Source organism: Nipponia nippon, unplaced genomic scaffold, assembly GCF_047370975.1.
Source record: "Nipponia nippon isolate SJK-2023a ecotype South Korea unplaced genomic scaffold, ASM4737097v1 scaffold_3, whole genome shotgun sequence".
Lineage (NCBI taxonomy): Eukaryota > Metazoa > Chordata > Aves > Pelecaniformes > Threskiornithidae > Nipponia > Nipponia nippon.
Window position 1 is genome coordinate 96036784 of NW_028262347.1, and position 26562 is coordinate 96063345.

The 26562-nt window shown below is 41.1% G+C and overlaps 1 protein-coding gene across 2 annotated transcripts; it reads right to left on the minus strand.

Annotated features, from left to right (window-relative positions):
• MMRN2 (multimerin 2) lies at nt 1–21869 on the minus strand. 2 transcript variants are annotated; one of them, XM_009465948.2, is made up of 7 exons: nt 21303–21869; nt 8020–8142; nt 6671–6777; nt 5148–5216; nt 3702–3875; nt 1531–3441; nt 1–505 (listed from the first exon to the last, which is right to left on the minus strand). In XM_009465948.2, the coding sequence occupies exons 1-7, from the start codon at nt 21575–21577 to the stop codon at nt 117–119; spliced, it is 3048 nt and encodes a 1015-aa protein (XP_009464223.1). In that variant the 5' UTR covers nt 21578–21869; the 3' UTR covers nt 1–116. The 2 variants fall into 2 exon arrangements, with proteins under 2 accessions (XP_009464223.1, XP_087620561.1); XM_087764435.1 differs by lacking the exon at nt 3702–3875.
• Between the last annotated feature and the right edge of the window lie 4693 nt (nt 21870–26562).

The window sequence follows — 26562 nt, forward strand, 5'->3', positions numbered from 1 at the left end:
TAGGGTATTGCTATGTTTAAACACATGCAGTAGGATTAAATACATCACAGATGAAGCAATAGTGAATTGATCCATTGCATCTATGGAAAGATATCAATAAAACAAAATGTCACTATTCAAGTTTTAAATATTAGGAATCCACCCATTGTTGTCCCAGGTGGACTCCGTTTCACTACAGAGCCCTGCAGCAATTCAAAGCATACTTTCTCCCCCTTCTCCATTTCTGCCATAGCAAAAGTAGTCATGGTGTTTCCATTTGGTGTTTTCCTCTGACTACTTGAGAGAGTTTTTTTGTACCCACGGCTAAAGGAGAGTTGTCCTAATGCTGGTCCTGAACTAAACTCCACAGAGATGACAAACAGGTAGACACCTTTATGCGGTGCTTTAAAGTAGCCGTGTTCAGGGAAATAGCTGTTTCCATAATTGAGGTAAGTTTCATTAAACCTCAGAGTTTTTTCTTTATCCTTTCCTTCCGAGAATCCCACATGGAATGCCACCAATGAGTCTGAAAAAGAAAGAGGAAAAGGATTTTAGCAGTGAACACTCTTCTCTCCCCAGGATCATTAGGATGGGAGATAGGATGAAGCCCTGTCAGGCCCGATTTCTGTATGCTCCTTTGTAGAACTAAATGCTTGAAATGGGTACGTGCCTGGGATTAAATCAAATGGTTCCCCGGAAATATCTGACCCACTACTCTTGGAAAAGTATAAGGCTGAGACCACCCAGGAAAAAAAAAAGTAGCACTTTTTTGCTGTCCTAAAAATAAATTAGTTTGAAATACGTTTTCTGCTTATTCAGTCTTAACTACAGTTTTGCAGCACAGATGCCTAAAGGGGCTGATTTTTGCTCTATGTTATGTGTCCATAACAAGGGCTACAATCATAAAAGCCAGTGCTAAAGCTGTGGTGGTTGTAATTACCAAGTGGTTATGGCCACATGTTTACAGGGAAAGGGAACCAGCCAAGTCACAGTGAAGTATAAGCTGAAAACTTGTCTCTGAAGCTTAGCTGTAAGAGAGAGTGTGTGCTCTCTGGTCAGTCCTGCCTGTTCCACTTGTGCCAATTATAGCAGTTCATTTAATGTATCTGTCCACATTAGGAAGGATTTGGTGCTTTGAGTACACTCCTTCCAGACTCAAATAACAGAGGAAAAAGAAGCAAGACCAGGAAACTTAGCACTCCCCATCGTCTTCAAAAGAGAAAACTGCTACTACGTTAACGTGAGCATCCACAAACAAAATTTGTGTTCTAAACATCTAAAGTTGAATTAGTTTGAGGCCAGTTTTCCAGCAGCTATAATGGGTGTAATTTTATTGGCCTCGAGCAAATTGCAGCAGCGTATCAACTTGGTTCTTACTCAAACTGCTTATTTTGATGGAGGAGGAGGATGTAAATAATGTCAGAATTTCTCCCTCCAGCATCCCACAAGATACTGACAGGTCTCACGACTAATATGCTGTGTGTGTAACTTACAGCAGGGCCCAGAAAGAAGTTAGACCTGCACTTGAGCAAGTAAAAGAAAAGAACCCACCTTTTTCCAAAAGTTCTGTTTGCACTGTATTTCTTCCGCTTATCATTTGCATACTTTCTCTGTGCTTCTCAGGCTTTTTCTTGTCTCTTTGCTTATCGTGACCTTTCTGTTGCCTTCTCACTTTTCTGGTCAGCATTGACTGAATCTTTGTAACATCCAGACTTACATTTGAGGCAACTAAGTCTTCATTGCTTCCAAATAGCTTTTTAAAAATCAGCAGATGTTCCTCCAGCTTCTGCTTGATGGTTGCTAAATCTGATGAGAGAATTTCCACAGAAATATTGAGTGGCTCAATTGCATTTGCTATTGTATGATTGCAGCAGAGATTCATGTCACTTCTGGATTCATGTCTCTTGATTGCCAGGCTCAGGTGTTTGATGTCATTCTTCAGAGTCGTGATGTCGTTATGAGCTGAGCTGTCCAAGGAATCATCTTTGGCAGCCTCATAGTTAGGTTCCATATGTTCTACGATGCTGCGTTGACTACTAACTTCATCTAGAGTAGAGGATGTTTGCGTTTCTTCTTTGGGATGCTTAAGAGCTGTACGAGCATCATGATTTTTCTGTTGACCTCTCTCCAAGAGATGAAACCTCTTGATAAGAGATTCTAAAGTCACATTTTGTTCTTGGAGTTTATCTGAGATATGCCTGAGAGATTCTTGCAGCTGAAATACTGATGATATTAGGATACTAGGATCTTCTTCAAACAAGACTTCCATAAATTCTTCTCCCAGTAAAGCCTCCAGTGCTGCTTCATGCCGCATGGCATCTTCCAAAAGAGAGCCAAAAGAACTATTGAGATACTTGATATGTCGATGGATTTCTTCATCTTTCTTCTTCAAGAAGCCTATGTCTTCTGAAAAAGCCACAACTTGTGATTGAAGCTGTCTGTTTTCTTCTTGACGGAGATTAAGGGACTGATAGATAGATGGAAAAGCTGAGGAGAGCTCTTCAATTTCGTTCCTCAAGAGATCTCTGAAAACTGACTCTAGGTGCTTCGTATCCTTTAAGTTTGATTGGGTGCCTTCAAGGGAATAAGTGATATTCTTTAAATCTTCCTCCAGTACATCAGTGTCAGAAGATATTCTCTGGCAATTACATTCCTCCATGTACCTCAACAGATCTGAATAGTTTTCCCGAAGATTTGAGAGAGTATCGTTGAGCTCTGATATCTGCCTTTCCATTGCTGCTTTGTTTTCTTCCATAATAAGTGATTTCTCCATTAAAGTTATTGTAAGATCTTCTGGCCTATACTTTGAGATATTTTTTTTTAACTCTTTAAACCACTTCTCTAAAACTGCAATATTCTGAAAGGCCACATCTGACTCCATGTAAAGTTCTTTAAGCTGCTTTGCGTGCCCTGCCAGAATGTCATTTATTTGTCTGATGGTTGACTGGGTATTTTCCTCCTTGGGACCATGATGCGAGGAGAGTTCTGTTAAATTTTTTTTCAAAGTCTCAAATTTATTTTCAAGATTGTTTTGCTCTTGTTTCATGTTTGCTATGCTGTTGTTCAAAGCTAAGAAATGGGACTGCTGTATCTTATGAAACTTCTTGAGCTTTGTGTCAGTATCTGCCTTGATCATGGTGAGATTATAGTGAATACTAGCCTGTTGCATTTGCAATTGGTTCTCTATATCTCTTTTCACCTGATCAACTTTCACTACGTTTTCTTGGACTTTTGAGTCAAACTTAGTTCCCAGCTCCTGGAATTCCTTCTTGGGCACGGTGCTCTCTTGGAATCTTTCTATGCTTTTCTTGTTGGCTTCCACATCGTGGGACAGGTTTCTTACCATGTTTGAGAGGTTCTGTAAGCTTCTGTTGAAGCTTGCCCACATTGGGTTAAAATGTTTCCTTAGAAAGTTCTCCACATGGGGAAACAAAACTTGCTGCAGAAGCCTTTCCTGAAGATCTGTTAACACAGTTTAAAAAAAATTATTTAATTAAATTTAAATTCTGCTTTTGGAACACATCTTAATCTGTCCAGGGTAACTCAAGTATGTGAATTTGGTTCATTAATTTGTATTGGAATTGCCTCCATTTTTGCTCTCTTTAGAAACAACTAGCAGACCAAGGAATATCAGGGTATTTTTGTTTTCAGTTTTTCTTTCTGATCTGCATAGTTTTACAGGGCCTATTGGCAGGCTGATAATTCTGCGTCAGACCTCTCACCTGAATTGCTCTGGTTCACTTCTAACACCATGCTTGTACCGTTGTTTTCAAATATTCTCTGTAAGTCACCTAAGTTGCTGACTGCTTGATGAATATCACTTTGAAGATCATCCAGTAATGCCTCATGATTTTGAATGACTTCCAACATTTCTCTTGAATCCACAGATGTTGACACTAATTACAAGATTAAAAAAACAAAGTCATGCAACGGAGTGCAGCGACCAGGCGACAGGTATTCCTACAAGACCTCTGAGAACACCTGTGTACTTCTTGCTCTGAAACTTTTGCACTGACAATTAGGGGGTTTGTTGATTTATAGCACCTAAACTCGTGCTTTCTTTGCAAAGACTTTTTTTCAACAGTGATGAAAACCTAATGTATTTACATATTAACAGAAAGAACTTCAGCCATGCTAGCCATGATGGCAGTAAAATGCTCTTCATTTAAAGTATCCCCGTGCCATAAAAGTGTTCTGGAATAATAACTCCTTTCAAGCCACTTGACTGAAAGGGTAGCATGGTTTAACAACCCAGAATAAAAGGACAGGATGAAAGAGCAGGTGAGGTGTTTCACTAAGGAATCAGAAGCATAGGATGCAAGTGTCAGCTGACCCTTGCTGAGGGGCCCTTTAACTGATGTTATTCTAAATAAATACCTGCTAATTTGACCTGTAGATTTCAAAGTGTACAGAGAGTTGCAGAAACTGGTATATCCCAACTGTGCCATCCTGGGGACCTCTTACCCTCCAGGGTTACCTTTGACATTTCAATCTAATGTTTTATAAACTTAAGTTCTGTAAAGCAAGTGCATATTCATTCAGGGCTGAGAGCATAATGTAAAGAAGACTCTCTTTCAGGGCTGCAATGCCTACTCTAAAGCCAATTGCTAGAAGATACTTAACAGCACTGCAAGCCACACCATTTCCCCAGAGGGTAAGGAAAGGTCCTTCTTGGACACTTAGATTGGTAGGATAGAGTGCCTGAGATGTGAATCTACGGTACCTCATAATAATAATAATCTCAAAGCTACTGGGTAGCTGCTCTAAAATAGCATTTGAATAGGTTGTTTTTCTGGTAAGACTTCTGAGCATGGTATTCTTTCCTGTGAACCTGCTTAGCAGAGCAAGGGGTTAAACATCCATGCCGTTGAAAGGTTTAACACTCTCTACCAGCTGGCATTCTCACTAGGTATCGCTGATGACCAGCCAGCGTACAATTTTTGAAACTTTTGGATGCTTTGTCTAGAGTGTTCATGTAGTGTTATACCAAAAGCCCTCATTTATGTCAATAAATGTAGTTGTGTAAAAGATTTCCCAAATAACGCTTTCACTAGAGATATTGTCTATAGCTTATCATGGTAACATTGCAGCTAAAAAATGCATCTCTCTTTTCTGATCTGTGACTGAGAGGTAAAAGAATGGCAAGCAAAATAACTTCAAGCACATACTGTGGTTTGAGAACTCCTCTTCTTCCCGTCCTTCAGTTTGATTTCCTGGCACCAGAATAAAACTGGGATCTGCAATTGAGATGTAATACATCTGTGAAACTGTTTTAAATGCAGAAATTATTACAGTTTAGCAAGGCACCACAGGGCAATTTCATGTGTAGTGTAACTCATGTGGAGACAGGCTTCTGCATTGCAGGTTTCTTAGGGAAAGAACATCTTGTCTGGAGAATTTACTTTGCTTATGTTACTGCACAACATACAACTTTGCATAAATGATAATGCTGTGCAGTAGGGGTGGTTTTTTTAACTCATGCTGAGTTATTGCTCCTAAGAAATGAGTCTATTGCAAATATGGGCTTTTTTTTCCTGGGGGGTCCTATCAAAAGATCTGCAAATTCCTCTTCCTTGTTCCACAGTTACCCGAACTTTCTGATGGCACCAACTACAGTGAGTGATGCTGTACAAATGAGGAGATAAAGATGGAGCAGCAGGTTTTGGTCAATGAGTATAACGAAGGAGAGACTAAACTAGAAGCAATGTATTTGGTAATATCTTTCCGACATTATAAATGAAGGTCAGGCTGAGGCATCACCTTAGAGATAAGTCTGTGAAGAAAATCTAAACCTACAGAGATGATAACAGGAACTCCCATTTTATCCGTGGAGTCTGTTTGGGTAGGTGAGTTAGGCAAAGATTGTGTGAAAATTTTCACACAAGTGTTTGACGTGTTTGTTATGGTTGCCTTAATTACTAGGGGGAATTACCTTTTATCCGTTTAAATTCTCCTTCTACTTCTGGAGTATTATTTGCTAAATCCTGCCAATGCCATGAAGCACTCCAGTTCTTAAACCACACTTAACCCCCCCCGTCTTTTAGCAGCTGCATGCATCATTATTCAGCAGTGCAAAGAGTTGTAGGAGTTCGTTGTATGTAAAGGCTATTGCTAGAGCTTCCACGGGCATAACAGCCTGGGTTGTGTTCTTGTGTCGCAGGGCTGCTCCCCGCTCTAGGCACTGGTACCTGTGCGGCCGGGGTAAGCAGGGAAGAGGCAGCAATGCAGGCTGGAGAGTGAATGCTGCCTACCTTGTTTGAACTTGGATATGTTGTGATTTCCCTAGCCAGATGACTTCATCCTGTAAACTGACCGTAGGGGCATTTCACATACTAGTGTTGCTTTCTGATGTCACCAGTTTCTACCTGGAATTAGGCATTCCTAGATGGACTTGTATATCTGACAGGCCACCTGGCAAATGAATACCTTTATCCGTGTGTAAAGATTACAAAGGTGCTACTAATGGAAGAATAAGTAGCTAATGCTATTGGCTACTAATTGCAGTTAATTACAAGTACTACTTGTTTCAAGTTATCAATGATTTTGGGCATAGCAGACCAAAGAAAATAAGGCATCGATTTAAAAAAAAAAAAAAAAAAAAAAAAGGGGGAAAAACAAATAGGCAAACATTTCTTGCAACTGTGACTAGCATAGTCGTTAATTCTCATGCTTGTTCTCTAGCTTTCCTTACCACGCTGTTCACAGTCCTTGCCAATAAATCCAGGGCAGCATTTCCACTGCAAAGACTTCAAAACCTTCTGTTTCACTTGATAGACTGGCTTCAGAGCTGTCCTGTACCTGGGGAGTAAGGGTCTGGGCATTAGATTGCAAGTTATTGCCAGGTGGCGTCTCTCGGGGTAAATTCACTGACTGTAGCAGCACTCTGGTGCCAAGCGTGTCCTAGATGACTAATGCAGAACACAGTTAAGAAATTTGTCATAAACTGTATCACTGCTGCTTAGTAAAACATTTAGGCAGTCCACAGCAATTTTTTTCCCCTACATAAGATTGCTTTTCAGGACTGCTCTCTACAACGGGAGGTGCGTACAAATTCTTACATGCAGACAGAATGTAACTGCTCTTCAGTGAGCAGGGCTCCAGTGGCCTGCTGCATGCTTTACTGTTCTTTGGCAGAGACTTTTTCCAAACATGCTGGCACTGATCTGACACAAGCCTGAGAAATGTCACAGATGGCAAATTTATGTAACTATCAGAAATGCAACTAATATTTATTGTAATAGAGTCCTTTGCAATCAAGTTTGGACTGAGCTTGAACTTCTGTAATATTCTGATGAGTTGTAGAGAAAGTTTTATTTTTAAACAAATATTCCAAAATGTCACTGGTACCAAGGAAGATACAAATTTGTTAAAAACTCTGCTAGATATAATCATGAAACTTTTTTTTGTTGTTCAGAGAAAGAGAAATGAATTGTATTAATAAAGAACAAAAGCATTTTTGCCATCAAGTAACTACATAGATGTGAAAACATGTGGGTGAGTATTAAGTATTATTTCAGTTCAAAAGTGTGTTGTGATTCAATGGCTCCCAACTTTAAGAATGTATCATCCTGGTACCTTAAGGTACACTATTGGCTTTCACCAGTACTCTTTGGACAGCCAGTCCTTCTGAAAGAAGAGTAAGCACTTGGGTAATTGCACGTCTCTTAACTCCTGCCACGTAAATGGTCTCACTGATGGCCACAGGCAGAGCTTTTTTAAGTTATGTGTGTGTATTATGACCTAAAAATCATGGAAAAGGTATGGTCTCTGTTTTTTTCTGAATAAACATGTGGGAAGATTTGAAAAATCGCTTAATCACCTTGTAGTCCTGTACTTGATGGCTTGGAAAAGTAGTTGTTCTCCCAGGTTACTTAATGCCTGATCACCTTAGGTACATAAATCAGACCCTATGTCACTTTGGTATTGAACTGGGTTGGTGCTTTAATTCTTTTCAAAATGTGTCATTAAATACTTTTGAAAATATCATTTAGAACTTCAGAGGAAATTGTTGCCTTCATTGGTTTTGTTTAGGATACTTACATGATTTTCTGGCAGTCTGGTGCTCCATTTAGACAGGGCTGTTGGGAGTTGACAATGTACTTCTCCTTCATGCAGGCTTCTATGTATGTTACCAGCCGGGACTGCATGAAGGAACACCAGTTGCTAGGAAGAAAGACAGGGGAAAGGAATTTGAAGTAGGTCTTTTAAAGTCTCTGCTTGTAATGGTGCCAAGGAAGAGTGAAATGCAGAAGGGTCTTTTTTTTTTTTTTTCATCTGGATGATGAGGAAAGTGGAAAATGCTTGCTAGCTTCTCCCTCCGCTCCCAGTTCATTTGTTTTCATTTGGGATGCTTATCTGAGTTTGTCACAAAAGGGTTGATTGTCTGCACTTTGATGCATTACTTCCATTTCCAGTCCTTTCATTTAACAGGAGAAATTTCCAACTCACGATAACCTGCAGGTTAATGTCACTTTAAATGTCAAATTGCCTTTCTCGGCACGTTGCCATTTCAGATGCCTAATGACTGACTCATCAGGTTGAGGCAGACTGCTTCTGAAAACTTAATCCTACATAAACTCCATTAATAATCAGTGTCTTCCTAAGTATTACTTCTTCAAGGTAATACAGTCACTGATTGGATTTTATTAATTAGACTAGCTTTGAAATAATTTCTCCCATCACCTGCAGGAAAATAATATTGGGAAAATGAGGGTGGTTTTCTTGGGTTTTAGTTTTATGCTTATAGCAAGGACATGTGAGTTTTACTAGCCTGGTAAATATTCCAAGTCAGAATTATATAGACATCTGTTAACCCCAGAGTGTAGGTGAGCCTCTTCATTTTCAGAAGTTTAAAGTTAAGACATGGAAGTGTACTGTTGTTTGAAGTTTGATGGTTAAAATCCAAGATCGGAAGTGACAGGAAGTGAGGAGTCATAATGTAATGGGAAATTAAAAAATATGTGATGATGAACATCTGATCAATTAGTAATTGCAATTATTATTGATAAACTATGCATGCATTCAACACGCTGTTTCAAATGGTGTGTTAACAGAAGTTCACCAGTTTAACACAAAGGGATCCTACCATTCTCTATGGATAGTGATGAGTAGAAAAGGGATGTGACAGCGTTGTTTCGACAAAGAAGCTATAGAGAGACAGGGGGTCCCTGCTCTCTCACTGTTTAACTCTGGCTACAAAACCCTCAGAGGAAGAGCCACTGAACCAGCAATTGCATTTTACGGACAACCTGTCTTAAAGACAGCCTGGGGCCTTGCGTTTCACACGAGTTTGGCTACATGTCCTGCCTATTGTAGGAGAACACCTACAGTGTGGTTATTTCTAAAACTGTGCACACAAGGCCATTAGGAAGTTGCAACATATCACTTAACAACATACTGATGTTAAAACATGCTAATCCTCTTCCTAAGGGAAAAGGTGGGGTTGAGCAGTTTGGAGGGAGAAATGAAGAAATATATACCACCCTCACTGTTATAGCTAATTCACCTTAACTTTCCAGAGTGTTTCTATATAGACAGGTCCAAACAGGCTGCCAGGTTAACAGTTAACCTGACTGGTTCTTGTCCTGGGAAATGGAAGCAGGGATTGGATTTAGTTCCAATCAAATGAAGATGCAGTTTTTGAGGGATGAGGGGCTTACAGCAGCAAACTGGCTCTGGCAGCTCAGCCTCTGTGGTTTAGGCTCTGAAGCAGTGACCTTCCACAGCCTGTGCCACCTGGGCATCAGGCAGGCTGCAGAGGACTCTGTCTTCCCCAGTGACCCATGAAATCCAGCTCTTCCCTTTGCAGCAGAACCTGCGGCTCCTCCAGACGTCCCTTGATGCTTGCTGGGTTGGGGCTGTTAACTATTCTGAACCAAAACACCAGACTCCACACTTTAAATCACAGTCTCATTTTCCGGATGGGAAGATCGGCATGAAATCAGTTGCAAAAGGGGTTTGAGGCCTTCATCGCTCCCTCATGATAAAGCACCTGCAGAGGGAACAGCTCTCTAATTGTCATGAAATTAGCTGTCCTGGTTGAAGACCACTTGAATCTCAAAAACTGAGCTACTCTGCTGTGTTAGATGTCTATGCGTCAGGTGTATTAGTGACGGCAAGAACTGGTCATTATGGTTTGGGTTTGTGTGGGTTTTTAACATTATTCTTCCTGATACTGCTGCTGGCAATTCAGTACTCAAAAGTTTTTGTCACTGGAAAGTTTGAATGTCCAAGAGTAAATCTGATGAGTGAGCAGGTGCTATTTTCACATGATTTGGGTTTTTCTCCCTCTGTCTGGCATCTCTAGGGGTCTGCTGTACTACCTCCAGTACAATAGCATCCACCATAGTCACAGCCATTACTATGAGCCTTAGAGCTTGCTGGTGTCAATATGTGCGACATATCTGCTTAAATGAAGCCTGGAGAAAAATCAGAAATCATATTATATGCCATTATGCATACTATTAAATTCCTTTCCTGTAAGAAATCAACATTAGTTCCTCAGAACAAAAGTAAAATTAGGCCTTAGACCGTACTAGTCATGTCACTTGGGGTATTTGGAGAGATCAGGAGGTTCTTGTACTCCATGAGTTTGTCAGAGCTTGTGTTATAATGGAGCAGAGCATTGTATGAGGGAGAGAACCTTGTCTGATAAAGAGCAGCTGAACTTCAGGCAGTATATTTTTAAATGGGAAGACAGGAACCAAATCTCTGATAATCAGCATATGTGGAAAAAGGTTGCCTTTCTCAGAGAGTTGCAGAAGCAATGGGGAACTGAGTCCTGCACAAAAGCAGAAGCTGCGGCCACTGTGGCTGGGCAGCTAGGAGAAGGGGAGAAAGCTGCAAGGAAGCTGGAAGCATCAGGAGGAAAGGGCAGACAGCCTGGGCTAGCTGGGAACAGTTCACCAGGCTTGCTGGGACATACAGAGCCGTTTCTGCTCCCCCGTTTCTGAAGGAAAATGGGATTGTGATTTCAGTTAGCACCCGTGCGAACAAACCTCTTCATCTCTTAGAAGCAGGGGCAGGGATCTGGCAAAGCTTGTGTCTCTGGGAAAGCTGAACAGGAAAGCAGCCTGCTGCAGCCTTGGCTGTGATTTCAAGCCAAAGCAGCTGTAGTTTTAAGGCCTTTGCAAATGACTGGGGGAATTTTTGTGCCTGTTATCAATGTGAGTCTTTTTTCCTATGGGACTGACCCAGAGGACAAATCCACAAGTTTTTATTAAATCATTACTCTTCCAGAGTCAAACGCTCTGCTTGTGTCACCAGGCAGTTCAGTTAGAGCCAGCAAACCAACACATGCTCTGGCTGACGCCTGCCTCCGAGGTGTGCGTATGTCTGCCAGGCTTTATAAGGCGGCATCGCTTCCCAGTGGTCAATGTAAGATGAATAACTCTGAAACAGAGACACAATTTGTGCTTGTAGTTAGGCTGTTCTCTCACATGTGCCTGGCAAGCCATAGCTGGGAATGGCTTTTCCCCCTCAAATCCTCTTTTTGGGGGTGGGGGTTGGGGGGGGTGGGGTGTTGGTGGTGTTGTTTTTTCCTGGGGAAATAAAGTGACGGGGTTCTGCTGCGGGAGCTCGCTGGTATTGTTGCTAGGTGCAGTATCTTGGGTCTGCCTGCAGGATGCCTGCCAGATCCAGGCAGGAGTCTGCATTCAGTGTGGAAACCTCCTTTTAAAATAGGATTCTTTGGCTTTAGTGTTTTGTTCTTTCCTAATGAAAACATTCCACGCCCCATGAATCATCATCTGGGCTGATTTGTTTTTCCCACCATACACAGCTCCCAAACAAGTCCTTTGAGTCATGTAGGCCATACAAATCTAAACCAAATGCTTACATGCATCAACACGTGTGTGAGCAAGAATGTGGCATCATATGACTGTGAGTACTTTTGCTATATTGCACATGTAAATGTGCACACAAATTTAATAGAAAATACAATTATTCCCTTTCAAAATCTGTTAATGTGTTGCAGATATCTGGTGGGCTTCCTACTTGTAGAAAGGGCTTATGTTGTATCAGAAATTGAATCAATGGTTGATCCCAATTTGATGCTTGCTTTGGACAGTTGTTAGCATTATGCAGAATGGGGAATTTGATAGACTCTCAATAAAAACTTCTTTTAATGGTGATCACATTTCTTTGTGTCTATTTTTCTTTAGTATCTGCTCACTAGTTCTTCCTCACTTGATCTTAAAAGCTTATTTGTGGAGCTGAAGTGGTACATAATATCATGTTTTTGTTTTGATAACAAGAACTTCTAGTGGTTTCGATTTCCATGAAGCTTATCAAAATTTATTCTTTCATCAAATAACTAAATAAGGCTTATTTTTCCCATCTGTAATGAGCTGCAATATAGATATACATGTGCCCAAAGGTGAAATTTATTGCAGTACTTTTTGCACATCTTGTCAAATGCTTCCTTTAAGGAAACTTTGATAGCTGTTACTAAAAATACTTCTTCACTTTATTAACCTTGAGAGAAAATATGTCATTCTTTAATGTTAAGTGGAACAATTTAAAGGCTTATGAAGGCTTGATATAAAGTTCAGTGAGGCAAGCAGGACTTCTTCTGCTGGCACCAGTGGGCTCTGAATCAGGCTCTGAAGTTTGAAAGAGCTGCTCTTTCACAAATAGCACTTTCTTTATTCAGCTGGTTTCTGGAACACAGCAGCTTTGTGTTCTGCTTCTGCATTTTTTCCCCCTTTGTAATTATGTCGCTTCATTCACTGAATACATAACCAACTTAACACCCTCTGCTTTTATTCTCTTTAATACAGTTTCCTTTTGATGCAAGCCTCTGCTGCCAAGGAGAGAGGAGAAGAAAGAAGTTGCTCATGTGAGAAGAGCAGAAGAGCTTTCTCTCCAGTCTGGTGAATGGTAAAGTTTATAACAATACTGCAAGTTAGAGCAACACTCAAGGAAACCCTAGCAAATCCAGGGCTACAGATGTTTCGTTTGTTCAGTTCCTTTTCCTGTTTTACATTCCAAGTAAATTAATCCTTTTTTTTTTTAACCAGGAAAGAGAGTATCTGAATAATGTTCTTTACTAGACTAGGTGTTTTTTTTCTAGGCTTTCTTCTAATCTACTTATTGAATAGAGTCTTCACATGAATAGTCATCCATTTTTGCCTTATTTTGACGCGTGTTCTTTTGTCTGAGGTTAAATGCATTGATGATGAGGCATTCTGCATTTAAATAAGATTCAGAAACTTTAGGTTAGCTCAAGCTCCTTTTATTTGAACTTTTTGGGGTCTTTAAGCTAAAAACTGATCTTGCAATGATTTTTTGCTAATGTTGGATACTACTTCTGCTTTGACTGAAACATTGCAAAATGCAGGCAGTTCTATCTCTGATTCTAGGATGTGGCTGGGCCACCTTCTATCATAGCAAACAAAATAAAGCCCACAGAACTGGGAGATAAAACAAGAAGGCTGATCTGCAGTAATTATCACTCTGCTCAGATGAACATGGGGTAGGTTCTTTTCATACAGCACTACACCAACAATTGCAGCATGATAGTGAGTGTGAGTAATGCCCCCCAGCTCAGCTGGGTACTTACATGCTTTATTTTTCTTAGTTACATGTTCCTGTGATTGGCACCGCAATGCATAGTTTTAGGCACTCCCTAGGTCAGTGGAATTTTTGCCTGAAAAAAAGCTTCAGGGCTTCAGGACATTGTTTTCATAAGTTTTGGTGTTCTTTTGGCTGTAGTGGCACAGCTGAGTTGTCCTTCTCATCAGTTTCCCCAGGTTTTTATTGTCAAGGAAGCCAGTTTCTATAATTACTTTGAAAGCTCCTGTCCAGCCATTCCTGTGTCTACCACTGACAGAGCACAAAACTTTGCAGGTCCATGACACTTTCCTTTTCTATACAGTGCAAAAGGCACCAGATAAGCAATTATTGCTGCTTAAATGTGCTACAAGATTACAATAGAGGACTATGTTCTCCTAATTTAAACAAGCAGTTTTCCACTAACTTGTGCAGAAAAACTCCTGATTCATACCAGTTGAAGTGGCAAAGAAGTATGAGGCTTTAGCTATGGTGTAATCTATGCTCTGTTTCTCCCACAGTGCAAAATTCTCACCGGCAAGGAAAAGCAGCCTCAATAAAACAGAGGTAAAAGATCATATTTAAATTAATCTAAACTAGGACTATGCATGTCAGTTTTAAGACAGATGTGTATTTTTATTCATTATGGAATGCAGAAGGTATTCACGTTGAAAAATGTGCTGGCACTCCAAGGGAACACGGTGCGCCACTGGGTTTTTAATTAGCAGATAGCGAGTGATCGCTGGTGGTCTATCAGTGAATTCTCCAGCTCCTCCCGAGCAGCCAGTAGTCCTGTATTACAATCAGAGAGCAGAAATTCTCGTATTTGTCTGTCTTTCCCTTAGGATGAGTAGAGCTCCCTGTCAGGCAGGGTCTGGGATCTTCCTGTGAGTCATCCCAGAAACCGCCCTGCTTTTCACTGGGATTGAAGCAGACTGATTGATTTGCAGTTTACCTTAAGAAGCTGGGCTGAAAAGAGTGGCAGTGGTAGTTTCAAACATATGGATTTCCATACAGTGCTGGAAGCCTTCCAGAGCCCTGAGTAATGCTTGTTGAATGCCACTTTTATTCCAACAGTAGTGCCAGTTAGTCTGTTATCAGCTGGGACTTGTCCTGCAGAATGTCCTAAAGACTTAGTGTAGTGAAGGCTTCCTGAGCAAACCCAGTCCTGAACCTGCAGCCTCACTGGGAGCAGGAGCTCAAGAGAAAGCAGGCTTGCCTGGGAGCTGGTTTTGAGCCAAATCCAACTGTTGTATGAGCTACTTCAGAGAAATAAATGCAAGATGTTTTTCCTCTTCACAAAGCACCCACAGCTATTACCTCATTTATATGATCCTCCCCACAATAAAAGCTCTACAGCCCCCTCAGAGGGCAGCTTACACTTGGATTTCATCTTTTAATTCCTGCAGACTTAAGTTCACCCCTAGTATAACACACTCACTCCTTTGTCAGACCTTGTCTTGAAGCAGGAATCGCAGCCAGTGGCTGCCTACTAGCACAGCTGCGCTGATGCCAGTGAGTCTAAAATGCACGGGAAGACAACCTTCCCACATGGTGTGCACTCAGGTTTGCCCTGATCATGTTTGGGGCATGAGTGTAATTTTGTTCAGGGTTGGCCACCCATCACTTGTTCAAGGGGTGTTGACCCCTCACAAGTAGGAAGGTATCAGATCCATGTGGTAATAGTTGGTGGTTCTGTGGCTATGCCGAAACAAGAGATCCCTTGCTATCTGCTGAAAGAATGAGTTGCTGCAGCTCGCATTAATGAGCTGTGAAATAAAACAATCCTTCGGGCACAGAAGGTTCAATAACTCCTGTATCGCATGCAATGAAGCTGTGTCATTTGCAGCAAATATGCTAATAGGGAGCCATTCCAAATATTGGAGAATTTCCTAAAGTCCTCAAAGGAGCCAAGTGCCTAATTTTGATAGGAAACCATTGCTTCTGTTAATGAACTTGGCACTGTGAAAGCTATTGTTGAGCATTCAATGGCCGTTCCACTAGTTTGCAGGATGTCAGGGGCTGAAGATCACATTTAGCTGCATTTCATCCAAACCTGTTTTATTTTAAGCGTATGTTCTATGCCCCTTTGTTGGGAAATTTCAGTATCCCATAAGCTTCTTAAGAAAGTCCCTGTCTAGTTTTGAAGAAATAGATGAGTCAGTGTGAAACCAGTCTTAATTAAATAAATGGATGTTTTCCTGTAAAAGTGGACAAAAAAAATAAGCTATTAAGGTTGAGCATTGTTCTGACTTTCCCTAGAATAAGACTGATTTGGCTTTTCTGTGCTTGTCTACACTTCGGAGAATAGTTGTTCTGTATTTTGACACCCTGGGTAATCGCAAAAAGAGGCCTGTTTCTTTGTGGCTGTCTCAGTGCGGAATTAGAGGAAGAGGAGTGTGTTTCAGTGAGATAACACACCTGGTTGACATCAGGAAGCCTTCCTCTAATTAAAGGTGACTTCACAGAATCATGTGTCCAAACCTCAAAATACGTTAAAGCAGTTAAGGATTTACTATTTACTTATGCTGAAGATTTCTGCCTTTCCTATTTATAGTTCAGGTGGTGAGGTTTGGGGATTTTTTTGGTTTTGTTTTTTCATTTTTTTGCATGCACGTTGTAATTGTAAGAAAAATCCCAACAGATGGCAGGCTGAGTGTGTGTGTGTGGATTAAAGAGAAAGAAGGAAGACTAAACCACATACTCAACTGGAGGGCAAATCCAAAATGTGGACTACTTGGCAATGATTACACTTTTGGAAAGACAGAGAAGTTCTGTGAGACACTGTCATAGATGGGAAAACCAGCATTAGTTGCTTTGCTCCTTCCCATCTCATCACCGCAGTCCATTTCTCCCTTACTGTGTCAGCCAGCCATTTGGGGACCAAATTTGTCAGTGTGGTTACTGAGGGCAAAAGTTAAAAATAACCTCTGCTTTTTCCTAAGGTTATTTTTAACCTGGAACGTTTAAGTGATCTGGTTTACAGTGTTACTTGGCAGACAGGTCAGGCCAGCTGAGGGTACAGGTGGCTTTGGGTTTTGCTGTCAGAGCTAGCATGTGATGGGATCGTACCTTTTAGATGCTTCATTTATCTTTTTTTTTTTTTTTTTTTTTTTTTTTAGATGAAATATGAACACTAAGTGCATAAAATATGAGTTGTCAGCCTGGCTGTTTTTGATGTTGCAGGCACATGGATTAGATTAAAGCTAGCCGGCTGTGATTCTGCTCAGTGCTGAGAAAAGATAGGAACCTTGGGCTACAGTGCTCCACTAATGGTGCTTCAGTGCATTGCTTGATTTGAGAAATAATTGTTTGTAGGGAAAGAAAACAAGTCCTTCTGAGTGTAATTACAGTAGAGGTCTTTCCATGGATCTGAGATCAACAAAGGTAAGTCCATGGCAAAGGTATAGAGAAGATGGCTTGTTCTTTCCAGGGCCAGGGAAACTTTCCTTGCAAAGGTCACCATGTTCCTGGCCTTCATACAGCCGCATGGAGGAGGACGACGTGTGTGTCCAGTTCTGTCTGCCCAGGTCTGAATTGTACAGCCTAAGGGAGGGCACACAGCTGTATACTTACGTGACCCTCTCCTTCAGCTCCCTTGAGGCCAGCTGATGTGTCATTACCAAGTATTTGATGGAAGCGGCTCTAAAGAAAGAAAAATCTCCAAGGTGGCTTGTCAGTTTAGGACTAGTTTGCGCAAGCTATCAGGTGTGTCATCCACATAGCAATTGTCAGGATAACAATAGTGATGTATTATCTCCTTGATGTATTTATTGTTCCTTTCAATATGACTTGATCAGACAGCAGTTGAATTGGTTACACCTAGTGGTAAGTATTAGAGTAGGTGATGAGCTAAGACAAAGTCAATGAAAGCTCTTATTTGATATTTGCTGGATCACTTCTAGAACTTCCACATATCTGGTCGTGTCCCAGGCACTTTTTCCAGCCTCGCTTTAGCTGCCTGTATCCACACACAGGAAAGCCACTGGTAACAAGAGCGTTCCCATGAAGTTCTGTGTTAGGCATCTGCTTTATATGGGAAATGAAGAGTGCAAATGTATTTATTACCTATTTGGGGTATTATGCATTGAGTATTTATGAAATCCAGAACCAGTTTTTACTGTTCTTGCTCTTCATCTTCCATTGCTAAAACAAATGCTAATACAGTCCATCAATTCCACAGTGCAGATCTCTTCATGTACTTGTGCTTTCATTTCCCTTTTTAATTCTGCAGAAAGTTTGGGTACACATGGATCCATTTACCTCAGCCATAGAATAAAATATCTAAAGTCAAACCAATCAGCTCATATGAGGTACAGCTGCTGGGGAGGAAAGAAAAACAGATTATTTCCTTTGGAAAATTGCCCCTTTTCGATTTTTTTTTAGATTTTGTAAACCACAAGTACAAACACTATATAGAATCATAGAATACCAGGTTGGAAGGGACCTCAAGGATCATCTGGTCCAACCTTTCTAGGCAAGGGCAGAGTCTAGACGAGATGGCCCAGCACTGTGTCCAGCTGAGTCTTAAACGTGTTCAGTGTAGCAGAGTCAACCACTTCCCTGGGGAGATTATTCCAATGATTGACTGTTCTCATTGTGAAAAATTTACCTCTCGTGTCCAATCGGAATCTCCGTGGGAGTAACCTGTACCCATTACCCCTTGTCCTCACCATGTGACTCCTTGTAGAAAGGGAGTCTCCATCCTCTTTGTAGCTCCCCTTTAAGTACTGGTACATGGTGATGAGATCACCTCTAATCCTCCTTTTCTCAAGGCTGAACAAGCCCAGCTCTCTCGGCCTATCCTCATACGGCAGGCTTCCCAGACCCTTGATCATCCTGGTGGCCCTTCTCTAGACCCCCTCCAGCCTGTCCACATCTTTTTTGTATAGCAGGGACCAGAACTGTACACAGTATTCCAGGTGTGGCCTGACAAGCGCCGAGTAGAGAGGGATAATGACTTCTTTATCTCTGCTGGTGGTGCCCTTTTTGATGCAACCCAGCATCCTATTGGCCTTCTCGGCCGCAGCAGCACACTGTTCACTCATATTGAGCTTCCTGTCCACCAGGACCCCCAGGTCCCTTACTTGTCCACTTTGAACATGCAGACCTTCTCTGGTGCATTCAGATACAAGCAACAGCAGAGATACTAGACAGTTACCTAGTTCTTCCTCTAAAGAATAGTTGAAACAAAAGGATTATTATCTATGCATTTCTCTTTTTTTAGAAAGTCACCTAAAGGCCAGTGAGTTCTTACTGATCTTCTTATTTTAAAACTCTTATTAGAATAATGTTGTTATTCTGAGAGGAATTCATTAGTGAAGTAACATATCCAAGCATTTGACTGGAATCTAATGAGTCATTTCACCTTACATGCTGAAACAGAAACCAGAGGATTCTGTCTGACTAGTTACTAGTCGTGATAGTCTCGATTATTCAAATAACTGCAATAAGAAAAGTAATAATCTAAATTCAAAAAAAAATCTGAGACTATTTTGTGACAGCCACTATTCCTAATACGTAAGGAAAATAGCAACAAGTTAGAAAAAAAACACCTCATTTTTGTTAGAAGATAACGAGAGTCAAAACTTTGTCTCAAAGTTACCGTAGATTTTGTTTGTTTGTTTCCTAGTTCTGAAAATAAAGTATTTTCTTATTTCAAAAGCAAAGTAGAAGAGGGACACAGTTTTGGTAGAAAATTATTCTCTACCACCCTGGACTTTTTTTATGGCTTGTCTTTATCTCCATGTATCTCTTAATTCCTGATTAACTCCTGATGCTTTTCTTCTTGCTCTCCCCTTTAGAGATATAAGCCCAGTTGCTTAATGTTTTTTCCAGGGTGTATGTCACACTTGTAGGGAGCAACTACCAGATCCATGACAACTTCTTGTCTATGCATAGGAGGGTACTCCAGCCATGAGCACCTGACATGCACTTGAGGGCTTCAGGCTCTGAACGTGCATTGCTTCAACCATTTGCAATGACTTTTAGAAATCGGAGTGCAGTTACAAGGGGAGCCATGCTGTCCCTTCTTATTCGCACTCTCTCCCCTCACTTCTGGACATAATTCCTCTCAATATCTCAAATTTCTTTCATAAGACACACCAGCTTCCTGGGCTTGTGTGCACTATAAATGTGATAGCTCTAGCAAAAGAACAAATACCTTAAAGCTACTGCCAGGCTAGATTTTCACTGCCTGTAGTCATCAACATAGCTTTATAATTGGAAAGAATGTTATGGTTTGACTCATTATGCAACTATCTCCATAAAAGGCGGAAGTATTTCTCTTCTTGGGAGGAAATTAGGATGAGTAACAGCTAGTGCTGAGCTGAATTACACAAACTGGTGCTGAAAAAAGTTCCATAGCAAAGGAAGAAATCCCTATGAGGACAGTATATTACAGCATCTTGCTGACCTTACATGCACTTTTTTACACCGTTGAATTTTCATAGTACTTATAGTTTTCAGAATGCTTTTGGCATTTCAACCAGCAATCAAATGATTACCACCTTGCAGTGTAACATGGAAGTCCAGAGTACCACTTAGGCTTTGTTTTCCATCCTCTGACAGTGTCTGAAATGCATTAACCAGGAGTTGGTGAATTAGCAGTGCATGTCATTATCGAACGCTACCCATCAGGAAGCTGGAAGTCAACACTTACAGGCTTTAGAAAATTACTTAAGGGTAATGGTGGGAGGTACAGATTTGTGGGAAAATGTGTGAAAGGCAACAGGGTTTTAATACACTCACCATGCTACATGTAGGAGGGAGGCCTTAATTTTGCGTGTAGATGAGACTAGAAACAAGATTGCATACTTCAGTTTGCGTGAAAGGGAAGCATGACATGAGCAAAGTTTTGTACTCTCTTTCCATCTCCCTTTTTTCCTTTCCTCAAGAACATTTAATGGGAAAAATACCAGGGCATCCTAAAGCACTGAGCTGTGAACAGCACTCACTGTGCTGCTGTTTCAGCTCTCCCAAACAGGGCTCTGCAGTACCTATCCATCAGGGCTATAAAAGATTCATTCACTGTCCTGCTTGGTTTTCATCTATTTTAAACATTTAGAGACCTACTTACGTGCCCTGTAAAACTTACAAAAATCATAACGCTTGGAAATCTTTCTGGTGAAGTACATGCCTTTTCCACTCAGACTGGCTACTCATCTGCTATAGATTACCATGATAAGCATTTCACTGTCATGAAAACCTTTGAGGGGGGGTAAATTTGTACTAATTTTCATGCTTATTATTATTCCTTACTTTGTTGTATTTACTCCTCATTATTTTTATTTTGCTAACATCCCACCGTTCTCTTTCCCTCTCTATTCCCAAGGCCCAAGACTGCAGCTAGGCCCATTCCAATGATGGGCAAAGGTTGTCACTATCAGCAAAAATAATCAGCATTTGTGGTGAGAAAAAGTCAGTAAATTAATTTCATCTAGTTCTGCTTTGCCAGAAGTAATGTTTTGTTTTATGGTGCTACAGAAGAACTGGAAGGCTTCATATCTGCCAGGTGTGTCCAGAGACCTAAGCCCATTCTGCTGTCTTGGGCTAGGACAAAGGGCCGGTCCCATCTGTGATTTCATCCTCCACAAGCAATTTAGCTTTCTGTTTCTGTAGTTAAAACATTTTAAACCCTCCTGTTTGGATATAGATTGATCCCTGAAATCCAATATCTTTATTATATAGGTATCAGGCATATTTATATTATAAAGGTATCAGGCAGGATTACCCTATCATTACATGCAAGACAGACACTTTGGGGTACTTACCCATTTCGGGACTTTGGGCTCGCAGCTTCAAAATCTCTCTCTTCCTGATGTGAGGAGATCACACTTGAAGGGTAATCCTGAGTATCCTCCCTGAGCCCTTCTGCCTCCCAATAACCTTCTTCTTTGCGTGACAGAGGAGCCCTCTGGGGGTATGTAGAGATCTCATAAATTCCTGGCTTGTGCACTGAGCCATCATGATATCCATGATGGTCCGAGTGTTTGACCAGCCTTGCCAACCCTATTGTATTCCAGATGAGCAAAAGCTTCACTAGCATCGTGGTTTTTTTCCCACCCAGTTACACCTGTCTCTTGTTCTCTTCTCTGAAGCGCAGCCTGGATTAATTCAGGAATGCCCCAGCAATATTCTTTAACTGGAAAGTTGGAAGAAGGAAGGAGGAAAAAAAAAAAAAAATTTGTAACAAAGAGCGGAAAAAGCTTTCGTCCCTCCCAGCTACTGTGGAAACGTCCGTGGCTATTGAACAATGTGAGTCTGGTTCCTGTGTGGGGCTCAAATGCCTCTTACAGAAGGGAAAAAAAAGGTGGTAGGAATATAGCTTATTTAAGGAACTTCTGAGCTTGGCTGCCTTCTAAACTTATCTGTGAACAGGAACTTGGCTTTTATCAACTGCCTTCTCCCTCAGGCACAGGAAAAGGATGTTAGCTTAAAGGAAAGGAAGAGAAAAGAAAGGAAAGAAAATACTGAGTGGTGCAACAGACTCTCGTTAAGGTGCCAGAAAATGTCACTGACCTGCTTGCTCCGGTGTCTGCACATGGGGTTTTTTTTCCTACAATTTAAAGACTGAAATACCCTGGCTTTAGCAGCATAATATTCATGGTATGTACAACAAATTATGGGCATTGAGGGATTCAGAGTAAATGCACAGCAAAAAAGAGCTTACAAACATCCATTTTTGTGTGGTCTTTGCAAAGTAGCTCTGTGAATCATACTCTGTTCCCATCAAAGTGGAAGATTTTCGTGAAGCAGTCCTTCAGAGTGGTCAGGATTACTGAGCATTTTTCAGAATTTCTGTTTGGGTTGTCAGCTCTGGATCTCACACCTAAATTTTTTGTGCGTTTTTAATTAGTGTTATAAAAATACACTTACCCAGAGCCGCTGTAAAGAGCTACCTCTGTCACCACATCCTAATAATAAAAAAGAAAAAGGCTGTGGAGGTTGGATATAGTTTTCTTACCGGTTTTGCTTTACTTGACGGTGTTGCTTTTAGTTTTGTTGCTGTCATAAGCTCTATTTCTTTTCTCGCTGTCTTGCAGGGTGATGCACCCTGGCATTTTTAAGAAAAAAAATGAAGGAGAATGATGCTCCACTGACAGAACAGGTGGGAATTCTGGTGCAGGACTGCTAGATCATGTCTCAGTTTGAATGATGAGATGCGCAGCCCAAAGTTCAGCATGTCTTGCAGAGCATTAAATGTAAAGGTTTTCTGGAGTCACTCCAATGCCAGCTGAAAAATAGAGAATAAAATCTCTCTAGGATTTTGGAAGGCCTTGTTATTAAAGGCTGTGGATTTGCATCTCCTTATCACTGGTCGGATCTGGACCCCTCTCCTTCTGATTGCCCCTCTTTTATGCTTAATGGAAGAACCTAGAAAACTGCAGAAATGCCCTTGCTGACCTGTGACACACACCACTGCATAAGAGGAATTAAGCCCTAGGACAGTGACAGTGGCACGTGGGGCAAAGCAGAGAAATTCTGACACTTTTAAGGGCAAAACCTACTCTTGCCGTTGTAGTCACTTCTCCAGGGAGATGAAATCACAAGTTCTGGACTGAAGACTGAAAGAAATAGCAACTTCCCTCTGTTCCTTCCTGCTGCTTTTATTTCAGAAATGTGTGCATCCTGCTATAATGCATGTTCATGTGTGAATATTTTATGTGCCGTGTTTCACAGACAACTGTGCCTTTCTTACAACTAACTGGATGTGACCTAAGTGTTATGTATATTTACTTAATAAGACCTGTTATTGGGAAGGAGCTGAAACAAACATGAGACAAAACCAACAGGCTTATAACCTGAACTGCTGTGTGATCGTGGCTTGCAGAAAAGTGATTTTTGTGCTACAGATATTGAAGTTGTCCCACTCGTGACCTACTTCCAAACCTTTTGTACTTGTCTTTCAATATATACCTTTCCACTTAGTCTTAACTCAGCCATTATATCTTTATTCTTCATGAACCTGATACCTCCTGAGTGGTGGGGCAATGTTTCTCTGCCATCCTCCGGGCTTGGAACATCTGCTGCTCCTTCAGGTGCAAGAACCCGTTTTCTGTGCCTTTGTAACGGAGCTGCCTGTGAGTGCAGCAGTCAGGAGGCATAGATTCCTCAGCCATTTGCAAGTTGATAATTAGGCATGACTTTTTGGTAGCATCTTATGAAAGATGTTAAAATATTAAGCATACTGGGGACTGACGTCTCTTTCCTTGTGATGGGCATAGCATAGGATGCTGCCGTGAACACATGGAAGATATGAGTTATTCAAAGGACCCTCCTTACTAAACAACGCTAGTTAACATTTCTGTCTAGTAACTGTCCTGATTTGGGGTGTCTGAATAACATATTCGGGTTATACTGTTGGTTCATAACATTTGATTTATTGGCAGACTGAACTGTAAGTTTTCTTGCTTAACATCTGTAGAGGAACAGGTATGAGGAGGACCCATTTAGGAACACGATACATCCCAACTTTGCCTCTTTTTTTGAGCTGGTGCCTCAGCATGGAACCGGGGAAAACAGACATATAAGGTCATTTGCTGTAATGACTTACTCATTGCCTTCTGAGGTCAGGCTCTTCTAGGAGGTGCCTACTGGATGAGAAAAGCAACTGTGCACCAGCTAAACAGATACCTATTCACTATTCAGTTGCCTAATTGAGACTTGGTATACCTTACAGAGCTGGATACTACTGCTGGAATAGAAGAAATGGGCGAGATAAATGAAATTTAAATCATAGTTTGGAAAATGATTTGGAAATAGGTGTTACTCCAAACGTATACTCAAAATCCTATCAGTAAGCGATGTGATGATAGTGGTGTGGAGATGTTTGGAGCTGCCCTGGTACTTCTCAGAAGTTTCTAGCCATTCTCAGAACAGCTAGCCAAAAAAACCCACCCCACTTGCTCTCTATTTTGGCAACTAAATTTGACAGGTGACAGATATTGTTCATCCAGTCTTGGTCCCCGGTCATTAGTGGCTTTTTTTTCACCTGTGTCCTTATTCACGACAATACTTTTCCCCCAAGTATTTCTGAGAAATGCTTCTTCAAACTGTTTTCTGTCTTGAAGGAGTTGATATTGCCAGTTACACCAGATTCATTGGTATGCCCTGGGACCTTGCAGACAACTGTCAGGACTACTCTTGCCTTGTCTAGTCATTATAACTGCTTACATTAAACACAGCTCTTAACCCCCTCCAATGTTGTGCACCCCAAGAATTCAACGTCCCGTTTGCAATTCCATAATCAAGTTGTCAAATAGCATCACCGTCTTCTGGATAATCTGTGCAAGATGTAAAATCTCACCTCGGCCCCTTTCTGTTTGTTTTGAGTCAGAGCCCTGCAACTACAGTTCAATAGGAGATGGGTGACCACAGAGTAAACAGTGCCAAACAATACTCTTGCTAAATGACTTGTACGTACTTGGAAAGCAAGCATTCTGGCTATTCCAGTCAGTTTCTCTCCAGGGAAAGAGCCCTTAGAAATAAAGTTTTCAATGAATAGATTCCATTTTTTGCTTTGGATTTTTTGTTTTGTTTTGTATCTTCCCAGATTCATTGCCTGCTCCATAATGCTAAATCAATACTATAGCCTTAAATCCAGAATCTGAGTATGTAAAAGGGTAAAAAAAAGCTTTGGAAAAAATATTTGAAAAGCTGGAATTATTTTAATAAGCATGTGTTGCTTTAGATTCATATATCCCAGCTCCAAATCTCTGAAGCAGACTGAATAACTGAAAGGATTTTATGTCTGGGAAGATGAATAGGACAGTTTTGTTGATAGCTGCACAGCAAGGGGATAACTTCTGATTAGGCATTGGTTTTCAGATCCGAAAAATGCTGTCTCATTCCCTGCCCGCTGCCGATGCACACACGTGCCTGTGCAGCAGCTCCAGGGAAGGGGAGCAAGGGGAGAGGAGTGTCAGGAGGGGGGCTGCTGGGCTAGGAAGGATTCCTTTCAGTGGTCTAGTCCTTCAGAGAAGGAAGATGAATTCTTATTGACTATATTTTTATTAGTTTGCTCAAAAGCCATCAATGGTATTCAATGGCAGAGACCAGTCACGAAAGACTGCCGAGTGCTGCACTGGCAGCCCTCTGCTTGCTGTATGTGTGCCTTAAAAATGGCTCGTCCGTTAGCCTTCACGCTATTCATTCCCTGGCAGAGGAAATTACTCATTAACTATGCAAACGTACATGCAGGGATTCAAGTCCTAAACTGTTTGCCAAGAGGATGTCAGACAGAACTGCTTGTTTTTGTTAGGGCATGAAAATGAATGATCTGAGACAGTTCTCCTTTTCGGCATTTTGAAGTTTTCATAAATGGAGAGAGAGAGAGAGGGAGTATTCCTGTTTATATAGAGCAAGGTTTGATCCTGTTAATGTTAATATTATTCTTCATACAAAAACTTCCTGAACAAAGGATATTTACCAGCCACAAAAGCAGTCTGTCTTTCCTTTCCTTACCTGTCTTTCAAACATCATGCACCATTTAAATACTTCAATAGGATATGACCAAATCCCACTCCTTTCATCCAGCAAGATGCCTTTGTCAGCTGATAGTCTCCAGCGTAAGTTCATCATTAAAGGACAAGGTTAAGGTTTTGTTGCAATTGGGAAAACTAAAGAGGGAAGAGACACAAATTAAGTAAAATCCTGTTTTAATCTGTAGCAGACACACAGAAAAGTCAGGCAGTAGAGGACAGGGAATCTTGATTTCTGCTTTGCATTGTTTTCTTTCCCTTGCATCTGTGCTTTGGGAATAGGTAGACTTGAGTTGGACTTGTCTTGCCCATATTCCAGAATTACTGGCAGGCATTGCATAGGCCTGCTTCCAGATATTAGCAACTAACACCCAGAGAGAGGCTTAGGCATGTGGGAGACGGGGAGCTGCACCTTTCAGAGATTCTGCAGAAACTATGGTGTTATGCAGCAAGAGACTCGATGGACATGCCTGAGCAGACAGAGTTCAGACTTCAAATGAACAAAAGTTCAATGGTTTGTTATTGCACTAATCAAGACGAGACTTTCTTT

Bases quoted from the DNA above. Each gene is read 5' to 3' on its own strand.
- MMRN2 (XM_009465948.2), bottom strand. From the start codon at position 21,577: ATGCTAGTGAAGCTTTTGCTCATCTGGAATACAATAGGGTTGGCAAGG. The intron at 6,778-8,019 runs GTAAGTATCCTA...CTTACTCCCCAG, and splicing joins CCAGACTGCCAGAAAATCAT to GTACAGGACAGCTCTGAAGC. The intron at 3,876-5,147 runs GTATGTGCTTGA...TCTTGTAATTAG, and splicing joins AGAGGAGTTCTCAAACCACA to TGTCAACATCTGTGGATTCA.